Consider the following 13003-nt stretch of genomic DNA (forward strand, 5'->3'; position numbering starts at 1 on the left):
ATTGTTGTACTGGATAGGGAGCAGGGCAATTGTGCCTGCACCAGTGTGTGCACCTTAGAATTATTCCTGTGAAGCACATCAAACATTTATCTCATGCAAGAAACATTCGGCAGCAGATGAAGACCGTCCCTTAAAGTAAAGCCAGGTGGGCACAGAACCCTGATTGCCAGCTTGCCACAGCTAAAGAAATGAAGCCCAAACCTGATTTATGTTCTGAATCCTTCTCTGCCTGTGTCATTTGAAGCTGCAGGTGGCTGGATGCCCCCCTGGTTCTGGACAGCCTTGGCATATGGTTTCTGCTGTTTCTTTGCATGTGGCACACCAGATTTTGGAAGTCCTTTTATAAGTAGTACCATAAAAGTGGCCTGGGTTTTTTTCTTCAGCAATCAGGTGGGTATAAGAGAGGTATTTGGATAGGCCTTAAGAAGGATTTACCAGGATTCAGAAGATAAAATAATGGGCTTGGAAAGTTATTTAATTCTTTAGAATTATTCAGCTCCTGACTGGCATCCAGTATTTGGTATTTCTCTTGCTCTGCCTGGAATAATTTCTCTCACTCTGGGGTTTGTGTAAAACATATTTCATTGAGCTCAGAAACTAATGATCAGAAGTGACCATCTGTGACCCCTTAGTAGGCATCTGGATGCATATTTGCCACTTCTGAGGTGTTGAGATAACACAGTGCTGCTGCTGCTGATGGGGCTGGAAGCCTTATCATCAGATATAATAATACATTCCAGCTGCACTTGTTGTTTTTTAGTCTTTCCTAAATGAAAATGAGTTCTGCAGGTGGTTAATGCTAGAGGATAATTTGTTTCCGTGCTCGTTTGAAGCCTTGTAGCAAACCCAAAGCTGTGAATAAAAGATGGAAATAAAAGTAGAACGTGATTTCAGGAAAAAAAGCCCTTCCATTTTCTGTGCTGGTGAAGTGACTAAGCCATGTGGCTGCTGATGCAAACCTTTCATCTGCCCAAGGAAAAGGGTTATTATCTTCAGCTGAAGCTGATGGGACACTGAGCAGCACATCCAGGCAGACATTTGCATGAGAAACGCGAGGATGAGACTTTGATGTATCTGCAACTTCTGAATCCCTGTTATGTTTTTGATTGTACTGCCCTTTGGGAGTGCCTGGGACACCTTTCCTCTGGCTGAGCTGAAACCCAGGAAGGAAATTTCATGCTCCTCTCCTCCACATTATCTTTTTCATTCTGAGATAACTTTTCCTCTCCTCTCTTCAGTTGAAGTCTGGAAAAATATGTTAAGGACAGCAAGTCAGAGGCCATCAGCCTTGCCTGAGGGAGGCAGGGAGATGCTGGGAAGGAGAGAGGCTGGATTGCAGAGTGCTGGCTGGGTTTGCTGCAAGGAACTTCTGCAGGTCAGCACAGCCCTGGACCAGGACATCCCTGACTCTGCCATGGGATGTTCTCTGGGTGCTCCTTCCTGTGCTGTGCTCCACTGGGCTGGCTTATTAACAGCTAATGCAAATCATCATCACAGGGAATTTCCAGAAATAGTATTTTTTTCCTGGTGGAAAACATTGATTTGCTCTAAGGAAGTGTTAGGTTGATCTGGACCAATGAGCTGGAGGTTCTGACCCAAGAGCTGGAGGTTGCATGGCACCATCACCCACCCAGAGGTCTGGCTGCTGGGATGCTCAGCCTGGTGCCATAACCCCTGGGTTCTTGGACACCCTGATGCAGGAGGTCCTTCTGTCTGATGGTGCCTTCTTCCTGGGATAAAGTCTCAAGGGTGGCAGCGTGTTTCAAGAAGGGCATTCACAGAAATACAAAAGCTCATGAACTGATGGAAAAGCAGCAGGGTCAGTGCAGGAGAGCTCTGATGAAAGCCTGGCCATGGACAATCCCCAGTCAGGGACACGGCAAGAGAGATGTGACTTCCCAGGGATCCTCATTAGCTCAGGTGCTCATCAAAACACAATTTAATGCTGGGTGGGGCTTTGTGGGGAGAACTGTTTTTCTTTCTGGAGCATGCAGGAGGCACAGCCATTACTCTGGGCAGCCTCTTGCTCACACAAGCCATGCATCAGTAATCACCCTCTGGACAAGTTCACTTAATTAAGCCCACTGAGGGGATGCTCTCACAGCATGGGCATTGCTCTTTAAACTCCTCCTTTGCTCTTTAAACTCCCACACACACAGGAGGAGTATCACACTTAGAGGTCTTTTCTTTTTCTTTGAAATAGTTGGATGTGAAGCAGGAGAGAAAGCTATTTCCCTGTTGCCAACATGTTTATCTGGCCAAATGATCCCAGTGTCTTTAAAAGGGGGGGAGTTGTGGCAATAAATTGTCCTTTTATGTGGCCACAGTAGTTCATGGCTTGGGCTCTGCCTTTTCAGAAGGAGATCTGGGTTGAAGTCTGAGCTCTTGTGTTTGCCTTCTACTTCTGTTGGAGCAATTATGTGCCAAATGCAGATGGAGGATCTCCAAAGTACATCTTTGCCTTGGAAAGTCACCTCAAAGGGTGCACAGCCCCAGCAAGGCTGGAGATGCAGGGTTGTGCTGCTCCATGCTGCAGCCTCATTGGCTGGAGAACAGAGAAGAGATCTGGATTTTCAAAAATACTTGGATTTTCTTGATTTTTTTTCTCCTTTGAAAGAAAGACTTTTGTTTTGGAACATGATCAGATATATGTGGGCTCTACTATGCAGAAAAAATTGTATGACACAGAAATCTTTAATTATTCCTTCATTTCTACTTAAACTTCATTATATTCTGCTTAGTTAGTTGGGTTATGGCTTCAATAAGCTCTTGAATTAGTCATATTAATGTAATAAAAATCGAAAGCTAATTCACAGCCAAGTGTTCTGCTACTTGAAAGACTTTTTAAATTATTTTCATGAAAACATGAGAACAACTTGTCACGATTTTTCTTTTTAGCTTATTGTTGTGCACAGGAGTGTTAAATATTTGGCATCTGAAAAAAAAAAATGGTAACTAATGCTCACGTAAATGTTTTTCTTCTGAAGGGATTTGTGATACCTGATTGCTCCAAAAATGTCCTCTGAAGGGAAGCTCTGGGATGGAGGGTTAGGGATGACAAGGGAGCTCATCAGGAGCTGCCAGCTCCCATCTCACCAGCCCTGAACCCCAGATCCTGAATATTTGAAGAGTAAAAATCCCTACTGGCATAACCCAGGTGGGGCTTAGTTAGTACAGTATTAAAGCACCAGATCAGCCTGTAAATTGTTTTGTGGCTGGGTATGGCACGTGGCTTTTGCTGTGCAGCTCCCAAGCTGGGCCAGAACCCCCCTGTAAGAGTGGTGGGGACGTGGCTCTGTGTCAGCAATGTTCCCAGCAGGCAGACTCCTGGGGGATGGAAACAGCCTGCTCAAGTACCCATTGATTTCTCCTTACAGTTTTTCATCTGAACATTATCATATTTTTTTATTAAGTCAGCTTGTGACTTCAGTAATTTCTTTCATTAGCCTTATTCTGAAGGCAAGATGGCTTAAAATTAAAAGCAACTTCTCAGCTGCGTTAACATTCAAGTACAATTAAGTTAAATCATAAAATGGCAAGATGTGAGGAAATAAAAGACCAATTTTGGCAGCAGCAGATCAATTATTACAATGCAGAATCACATGGAATACAATAACAGATTTTTTTTTTCTCAGTAACATGCCCTAGCTGCAAACCCATAACCACGCCAGTAGGTGTTTATAAACAATTATTGTCTTCTGGAAAATATGATTGAAACACTTTGTGGGTCATGCTGCTGTCAAAACTACTTTTCGTGTGTCTGCAAGCAACATTTGACTTCCCAGGCTGTGTACTGGAGAGAGCTCTGGGGAGCAACCAGCCAGGGTCCTGGGGCTGTGCCAGGGCTGGAAATGCATCTGCTGGGGGCTCCCCTGAACTCCTCTGCTGCTGCAGCTCTGTGTTGGAATCACCTGCTGCAAAGTGCTGAGCCGTGCCAGAGCCCCTGGGATCAGGAGTGGCTCTGGTGCACAGTGCTCTGGGTCTGTGGGTTCAGTGATCTGCCCATGAGACACCAGGGAAGCTGAGCCTACAGCTCCCCAGGGGGTTTTGTAGGATTCAAGGAAGTAATTCCAGGGTTTGAGGAAGATAAGTCTCCGAGAGATGAAGATAAATTAGTGCAGGAGCTCATTTTGCAGAGAGGGGCAGCTGCAGCTTGTGCCACCAGCCCTGCAGGAGTGTCCTGACCATGAGGGGCTGAGACAAGAGGTGACATCTTCTCACCATGGCAGGCAGCACTTCCCAAAGGGGCTGTGCTTCAGCAGCACCTCCTTCCTCAGCAGGAGACAGGCTCCGGCAGCACCTCCTGGGCTCCAGGCATTTGTGCTTGCCTTGATCTGGGTGTCAGGGCAGGGCTGCAGGAGGATGCTGGCAGGGAAAGCCCCAATCCACTTATGCTGGCAGGTTAGACAGAGCAGGGATGAGTTTAGGTAAAGAAATAACTTCCCAGGATATAAATGGATGGATAAGACATAATTCTATTAAGGGGTCGTTCCAGTCCTTGAATGGCACTAATGATTGTGTGGGAATAGGAGGCACGAAGAGATAAGCAGCAATCTTTATTTCCCAAGCAGCTTGTCTGTTGAGATGTTGTTATGTAAACGAAATGTTCCTGTGTTAAGAAGTAATTGTGCCATTTTGTCTGGAGGCAGTCCCAGGCAAGAGATGCTTTGTAGGGGCAGAATTAGGAGAATTGGTCCATTGAGAAAAGTATATTTTGCTAATTTTTATTCTGAGTAAATGGGAACAAGCACATTCCTGTGTGAGTGTCTCACCGGGGTGTTGCCAGGCTGGATGTTTGTATGGAAGTCAGAGGAGCTGATGTGCCAGGTGTGCTGGGTCCCCCCTGGGCAAAGGCCCCTCCTCAGGGGGGATGTACAAGCACCCATTTCCCTCTCAGGGAACATCCAAAATAACTTGTGAACCTGTTCCAGCTGCACAGATGCTGAAGATGCCCTGAGTGAACCAACCCTGCTCTTCTCCACAGGCTGTCCCCACTGGTGGCTGGGGGATGCTGAGGGGGTGGGTGATGTTATTGGAGTTAAGCCTGTGGGAATTCTAACTGCAGCCTTCATCTGTCCTTGTCATTAAAGTTGTCTTTCTTTCTCTCTCTTTCTTTTTTCCTGCTTCCTCCCTGCCTTGTTCTCCCCTTCTTGCAGCAATGTGGACACCAAGGAGCTGTGTGGTGAGTGCAGTCCCTCCCTTTGGGCAGCAGCAATTTTGTGTGCATGAGGGGCTTCAAAGGTTGCATGAACCCCAGCAGAGACTGCAGTGCTGTGGAGCTGGGGGATCTCAGCCCTGCTGCTGCTGCTCTGCTCCTTGTTCCACAGGAAAATTGGCAGAACTTTTTTCATTTTCGTGCAACACAAATGGGGTCAGAGCTAAGTGAAGCACATGGACCCTGTTCAATAACAAGCTGGAGTTTAATTTCTGGAGGTGTTGTGGCTTCCAGCTTCCCTCTAAAGTTCAATAAACCCATCTCCCTCTGCAAGACCTGTAATATGTTTCTCCCTAGGCCAGCCTTCCTGTTTCCCAGCAGGCTGCCTGAGGGGTGCGCTACCTCTGCTGTACCTCCCACAGCTTGCCAAAATGAAAGGCTGAACAGAAAATCTGTGATAATATTTTGTCCCACACCTTGACCAGAAAGGGAATGTTTCCTGCTGGGATTTCTGAAGGGCTTTGCTTCATTAGGAGGTTACACAAACTGCTCCCTCAGGTGTATTTTCTGTGGATGCTTGATATTGGGAAATGCTTCCTGCCCCCCAGCTTTTTGGGAGAGATGGAAAGAGAGATGTGTAGCCTTGCAGAGAGCTCATCCATCTCTCCCCCCCTCCTGTGCCAGGATACAGAAGAACATATGAAGCCACCTCAGCAGGTCTTCACCATTTACCTTCACCACTCTGCAGCTAACTCCAGCCTTTGGAAGCCTGGCTGGGAGTGGGTTGTGCAGGCAGAGATGGGGTTACTGGTGCCTGTGCCAGCACCAGGCAGTTACTCCCTGTTCCTGATACCTTAAAGGCTTCTCTGTCCATGGGTGTGCCTGCACCAGGACATTGTCCAGGGTTTCCTCCTGGTGTACTCAACCCCTGCCCACACCATTTTCAGCATCCAAGCTGGCAGCAAAAGCAGCAACATTTCCCCTTTCCACTGGTTATTCCTGCTTGTCCTTGCTTTGGTAGGCAAGAAGTGAAGACTTCCATAAAATCCTTTTGTTTTGGTGAGGATATGAAGGGCTTGTTCCCATCCCTCCAGTCTTACTGCATTAAGTCTCCCTGCCAGCTGACCCAAGAAATCAAACCCCCACAGCTCTGGGGTAACAATGGCATTGTTTAACCCCTCACAGCTTTCTCCATCACTCTGATAAAATCAGGAAATTGCATGGCTGTCACCCAGTGTGATCCCATCTCACTGCCTCTTCCCAGGGGTGAAGCTGCCAGGAGAGAAGGGAGATAAACCCATCACCTCCTGGGAAAGCTAGGGGAAGCCAGAGAAAGGATCCATCAGCAGAAGCTCCTGCCTAGATCTGTTATCTGCTGAATACCTGCCCTTGCCTGTGATTTATTTGCCTGCTTCTCCTCTAAGTATTAAACATAAACCCCCAGTTTGTCTAAATGGGAGCTGTGGTATTGCTCTTGAAATGGGTTGTGTGTTATAAAATGTTGAGAGCATCTTAAAAGTTATTTCTTGAGCCCTGCAGCTTCACATGAATAAATAATGCTAAAGCAGCAGAGCTGAATACTTTGTTAAAGTCAGCTCTGTTCTCCTCCCATGCGCTCCCTGGTCAGTCCCAAGGGCTGTGCCCACAACAGCTCATTTCTCCTGAAATGGATGGCTCCAGCTTTTTATTTCAGGACTTAGAAGAAGTCTTTACCTATCAGATCTGCTCAATTTTTCTTTCCCAAGTAGGAAGGAAAAACCAAACAAGCCCACTGCAATGAGAGTGAGCTGTTTACTTGTCGTGGAACAGCTGCTGTCAGTCATGCTGTGACATTCCGGTTCTGCCAAAATCTGCTTCCCTTTGGATATGTTCTCAGACTGTAAATAGCTATAGGCACTTCTAATTAAGCCAAGAAAACCTAATTAGTGGGATTGTTTCCTGAAGTTTATGTCTTGCTGCACTTCACAGAGATGTCACCTCAGTGTGAAACTCCCCATCCTAGGCTGAGGAGCAGCACTGGTGGCTTTTAAGGAACAGCTTTTTGCTGTACTCTGTGTCAGTCACCAGAAAAGGGAAAGGACAAGGATGGCACAGAGAATGTGTGTCTCTTCTATGCAGAACACGTGATTTTGGGCCCAGCTTGCAGCTCTGTCTCTTCCTTTCAAGGCATATTTTACTCTCAAAAGCTTGTTCAACCTGTGATTGTGGGCTGAGATGTAAATGTGACAGGAATGTACGGAAAGATGTAAGGCCAGTCTCAGCTCATATAAACTGGGGTGAATTGGAAGGTATTTGGATGCTTTGAGTAGCAAAGAATGTCAAGGGAATGGAAAGGGGATTTCTTCTGAGACCCCTTTCTCCATGCCAGCAGTGGGAGGGAGAGAGACCAGAAACAATCAAATGCAGATGTAGGCATAGAAATAAAGAACCTGAGGAGTTATTTTCAATGGGAGCTACTGGGTCTTACATCTCCTTTTTGCAATGGTCCCAGACTTCATGGGAATCACAGCACTTCCCATCCCTGCAGGACAGATTGTGACTTTGGCTGAGGACATAGAGTATAAAAATACCCCTGGAGCCATCCTCTCAGGTTTATGTTACCACCAATAATAGATCTTGCTGTGCCAAGTAGCCTCAAGTTACATTAATGTGTTCCCATCATGCTTCTCTTGGTTTTCCCAGACTATTTTGCTGACCATATGGGAGACTATGAGGATGTCTTGGCCTCCCTGGAGATGCTGAACCTCTCCATCCTGAAGGCCATGGACTACACCAAACGGGTGAGTGCTCCTTCCTGCACCTCACATTCCACAGGCTCAGGGTGAGTGGTGTAAAGGTTGCATTAACAGAGCACATAAATCTGAAAGGTCCTCATCCTCTTCAGCAGTGCTGTGTCCTCCTGCTCTGCAGACAACAGAGCCTCTGGGTCTCTCAGGTGGGATTTGGAATGCATGAGTTGTTGTTAGCATTGCTGAGAGGGCTTTTGGAAACTTCATATTATAGAGCTGCCTTGAAATCCAGCTTCCACCTTGGAGGGCAACCTGCTTTGCAAATACAGTTGCCATGTGTGAAGCTGCCATATTAGAAACTGGAGGGCTGTGTGCTTGAGGGTCTGCAGAGGAATCATGCAAGCACCACAACTGAGACATAATGACCTGGCTTATATGTGCAAAAAATCCATCATGTGGTAGTGATACTGGACTATTATAGACAGTGACACTGATCAAGGAGCATATTGAAGTTCATTTATGAATACCTATAAAATCTGAGCTGATGCACCATATAACCATCCCTGCTGAGAGGTGCACCACTCACATTTGTCTTACCAGGCTGAGAGAAGTGTTTATAGAGCTTCAGTTCCTTTGAAATTATTTTCCTGTCCTTCCACACCACTTAATAGTGCAACTGGGCTGTATCAGTGATATTTATTACCTCAGGATAATCAATCCCTTCTCCCACTTCTGCCTTCAACCACATTTGCATTGTTGTTTTGTGCCACAATGAATAAAAAGCAGTTTTCCTCTTCACTGCTGAGCAGTAAGGTATTACATTGAGGGCCAAGCCAGGGAGGAAGGTTTTTCCAAGCAGTTGTAAGCACTTCCCAATCCAACTACAGCCCTCCTGCAAACAATCCACATGGAAATCTCCCTGCCATCTATCTTTGAAGCTAAAAGAGAAACTCAAATTACTCCACATTAAAGAAGTGGCAATGATAAGAAGTTTCAAGAGTTAGAATTGGAAATGGGAAATTTCTCTCCCTTCTTGCTGCTGAGTAAAGAGCTTGATTTCCTTACTTGATCAAAATTCATCCATTTTGATTTTTGTGAGGACGGCAGCATGGAAAGTGAAGGCACATATTTAACATGTTGATGTCTTGCCAGCATAAATTAAAGGCAAAAGTCTTTGGTCAAGCACTGATCTGTCTGAAGTGTTAGTGATTTTTTTATCCACATTATGAAAGGGTTAAAAAAATCAAGAGAACATGATTTTTTTATGATTCAGTTTCTGTGTCAGTTCATGTCTCATTTATATTCATTATTAGCAATTTTCACGACCGTCAGGTTTGCCAACTATGTATTTTAAATAAATGTTAACATGCTAATAGAGATCTTAGTAATTCATTCCAGCTTGCTGTTCGTGATGCCTTCGACCACTGCTTTTCCAGTGTGATGTGAATATATATGACTAATTCTTCCTAATACTTTGCAAGGGGAAGATGGTCTATTCCCTGCTTATAAAGCAGGCATCTAAGCATTTGGGTATTACCTTGGATGAGACATCTGCAGCAGAAGCAGGATGGTTATTCATAAGAAGAACACCTTTCTCCCTCCTCAATTCAGCAAATTGTGGTAGGATTCACTTGCCTTAATTGCAGCAGGTCAAGGTGATTTACCTAAACCTGAGCTGGTCACCACCATCATGATTTTGTGGAGAGGAACAGGGAGATCTGGAGCACTGGAGGCACCTTCCTGCTGTGACACTGAAGGATCACAGCACCTCGTCTCAAATGCAGACATCTCCCAAGCCAGGTGAGGGGGTGCTGCCCCAGATCCTCCCATCCCCTCATTTCATCAGCCCCTGGGCTGTGCTGCTCTTCACTGCCCGCCAGATTTTTGGCAAAAGAGCAAGCAGAGCAAGACTTCATCACAGAGAGGAGCTGGCAAAGAAGTATTTAATGAAAAGCACTGTTCCCCACTGTGATTTTGTGAACAAAGTGGTACAAACCTCATCAATGAATTATTCAAAGGCAGGCACTTTGTTCATGTAAAGAAGCAGGGGAAAAAAAAACCCAGCAGAAAAGAAGCTGTTGTGGGTGGTAGAGAAACCTGTCTGCAGTGTTCAAACAGGATACATTTGTTTTGGAAGGAAGTTCCACCACTTTGCCATGGGCAGGGACACCTTCCACTAGACCAGTGGAGCACAAAGCCCCATCCAGCCTGGCCCTGGGCACTTTCAGGGATGGGGTGGTTTCCTTCTGCTCCATCTTCTCTCCATGTGATGCTGTAACCAAGGGTCCCATGCTGGTGGGGTAGCAGGATGTTTAAAAGAGGTAATGGATATTTTAGAAACAGGAGGAGGTGAAAGGTGACCAAAGCAGCAGGGTTTTCATAGAGTCAAGTGTGGTTTTGTGTCCCCTGTTGTTGTTCCTACACCTTTTCTTGTGGCCAGATCCTGCAAAGGGCTGGGTGATGATGCTGAGCGTTGTGAGTTGTGAGTAAACTGCTTTGCTTGTGAGCTGCTCCTGCTTCTCCATAATAAAATACACATTTCCTAAGCTGGAGAAAACTATTGACCATTCAGGAGCATTCCTATTCCCTCCTTTTCAAACAATGAATTTGCGGCAAACAATAAATGAAGCCTCACGTTTTTCTGTGTTGCCTTTCTGAGAGGTGCCAGCTGACAAGAGGGCATGGAGAACCATGGTGTTTAATTGCTGTTTATATTTCTCACCTTAAAAGACAACTGATTATTTCTTGCTTTATAAAAAGAGAAAGCAGCAATTATCTTGTGCTGGAGGAGCTCGTAAAGTATCAGCAGTAATTAGATTCAGTAGTGAAAGGTCTCACACAGCAAAACAAAATCTGTCATTGTAATTATTTTCCAATACAGTGATGTCCGTGCCACATTGAAATCACTGCCGGTGACAATTGGAAATGCAAAGCTAAATTGGAGAGAAAGGAAATGAACTTTGGAGTTCTAAATAAAGCTGACAGCAGGACATGTTCCTATATAACTCTCTTTTAGTGTTGTGAGGTGCAGTCAGCAAAGACCAGAACCAACATGACGGGGAAGGAGGTGGATTGTGCCCGTGTCAGGGGGTGTGAGGGGTGGTGGGAGCTGGGAGAGCACAGCCAGGGTGGTGCTGTCCCTGCCCCTGCCCAGGGGAGTCCCCTGCCTTAGGGCACAGTGCCCACCCAATGCTTCCACCACCCCTGTCAGCTTTGGGGGTGACAGAGGAAGTGCCTGGGCATGGCAGAGGTGGTGCTCACTCTCACCCAGACACCGCAGGAAATGTGACTTAGCTTGGTAAAAAAACTGTGTGGGTTTTTGAGCCTGAGAGACTCAATTAGCCTTGTTCCTGTCAGGTCCAGCTTGCACTGCCAGCTGCACTGGGATTGCTCCTGCTTCCAGCTTCTGCCAATTAAGCATTTTGCAGGACTGACCATGGAAGCATCAGCAAGGCTGACCTTAAGTGGGGAGACAAACTTTAAAAGCAAGCTGCAAAGAATAAAAAAAAAACACTGAGTGATGAACATTTTCAAGGATGAAGCAGCTCAGATTTAAAGTCAAATCATTTTTTTCCTGGGGATGCTCCTGTTGGGCAGCAGACAGGTCCAGGAAGCACTGGTGACTGACCTTGGTGCATGCCCTGTCCCAGATGGAAGGAGAGTGCTTGGAATGCAAAATTACCCAAAATTGGAGCTGAAATTGCAACTGCCCATACACATGCCAGAATGAGACTGGCTGCAGGGAAGAGTAGGGTACAGCAGGAAGGGTTTATGGAGCAGCCCTGAGGATCCAAGAGTGGCCCTGGACCAGCTGCTGCTTGGTGTTCAGCATCACCTTTGGTCCTGGAGAGAGAGTGAAGATATGTGAAAGACAGTGTTTTACTCCTTGCTTGCTCACTGACAGTCTCTCAGTTCTCTCATTTAATGGACCTGGAGAGGAAATATGACCAGGTGGTGACACAGCACACACCCCCTGAGAGCCTTCTCCTGTCAGAGTGCCAAACACCACATGTGTCTTATGGACTGGCACTGTACCCAAAGCAGCTGCAAATGCATGTTCCCCTTAAAATTCATTATTTAGATGTGAGAATATGTAAATCATAAAAAACTGAGTGCACTGACCTTCAATACCAGCTGCTGTTGCTCTAGTAGCAGTAGGAGGCCCAGGGGTATCTACATACAGGTGAATAGGTTTGCATGTTATTTGTGAGTTAAAATGTTCCTGCAGCAATCCACCCTTCTTGTCTCTGCCTCTGAGATGTATTTGCAGTGAACAGGAGATGCTGGGCTCCTGGGGCTCGTGGAGGTGCTGCAGCAGATGTGCTCTCCCTGCTGCTGGTGCCAGGCTGACCATGGGTCTCCCCCAGTTTTCAGCCCCCAGCAGCAAACTGCAAACTGCACTGGGCGGCTTTGAGCAGCTCAGTTACAGCCCCAGAGCAAGAACCATCTGCCAGCAGTCTTGGATGCTAAAAATGGGGGATGGTATTTTTTGCTTTACAGCACAGCCCAGATCAGCAATATAGAGTGCTCTTATTTGCATTCTTACCTGCCACACTTAAGCTTGCCAAAAGTGATATTGCTCTTTTTTGAATGATGACACCTTGAGATAAAATAGTCACTAGAAATAGTCCTCAAAAAGAGCATTTTCCTCCCATCCTCCAGCTAACCTTTTATCTCAGCCTTTCATTTAACTTAAGCAGGTTTTCTCCTGCTCTGCTGAATGGAGTTGGTGCTCTCACCGAGGGTTTTAGGTTCCTGGGGCAGGGCTGTGCCATGTCAGGGGATGGACACATGGCAGGGCGGAACAGCAGCACAGTGCTGGCAGTTCTGAGTTGTGCCCAGCCCAGAAAATGTGAGCTGCTCAAGGCTTCTCACAAACCTCATGTTCTGGCCTTGCCTCAAGGTGGTTAAATGAGCAACAGCTGAAGACTTCTGGTATGGGTTTGAATGCCATGGGGTGCCACTGAGGTGCAGCACAGCCAGGTCTGAAACACTCCTATGATGCAGTTAGAGATGTCATCATGGTGCATGGGTCAGTGAAATGGTAGAGGATGAGTCAGCTCTCCATGTGTTTCGAATGATACATTTCTAAACAATTTCTGTGTCAATTTCTACAGCA

The 13003-nt window shown here is 46.2% G+C and overlaps 1 protein-coding gene across 2 annotated transcripts in view; it reads left to right on the forward strand.

Moving 5' to 3' along the window:
- The window catches only part of NECAB2 (N-terminal EF-hand calcium binding protein 2), a 66271-nt gene that overhangs the window by 38896 nt on the left and 14372 nt on the right, over positions 1-13003 (forward strand). The window contains exons 3-4 of one of the 2 annotated variants that reach the window (XM_031058480.1): positions 5157-5182; positions 7838-7935. In XM_031058480.1, coding sequence (XP_030914340.1) covers positions 7855-7935 — 81 coding nt within the window. In that variant the 5' untranslated portion in view covers positions 5157-5182; positions 7838-7854. The remainder of the gene's footprint in view (positions 1-5156; positions 5183-7837; positions 7936-13003) is intronic. The other variant, XM_031058479.1, reaches the window with a different exon arrangement.

This window comes from Geospiza fortis, unplaced genomic scaffold, assembly GCF_000277835.1.
Source record: "Geospiza fortis unplaced genomic scaffold, GeoFor_1.0 scaffold97, whole genome shotgun sequence".
Classification (NCBI taxonomy): Eukaryota; Metazoa; Chordata; class Aves; order Passeriformes; family Thraupidae; genus Geospiza; species Geospiza fortis.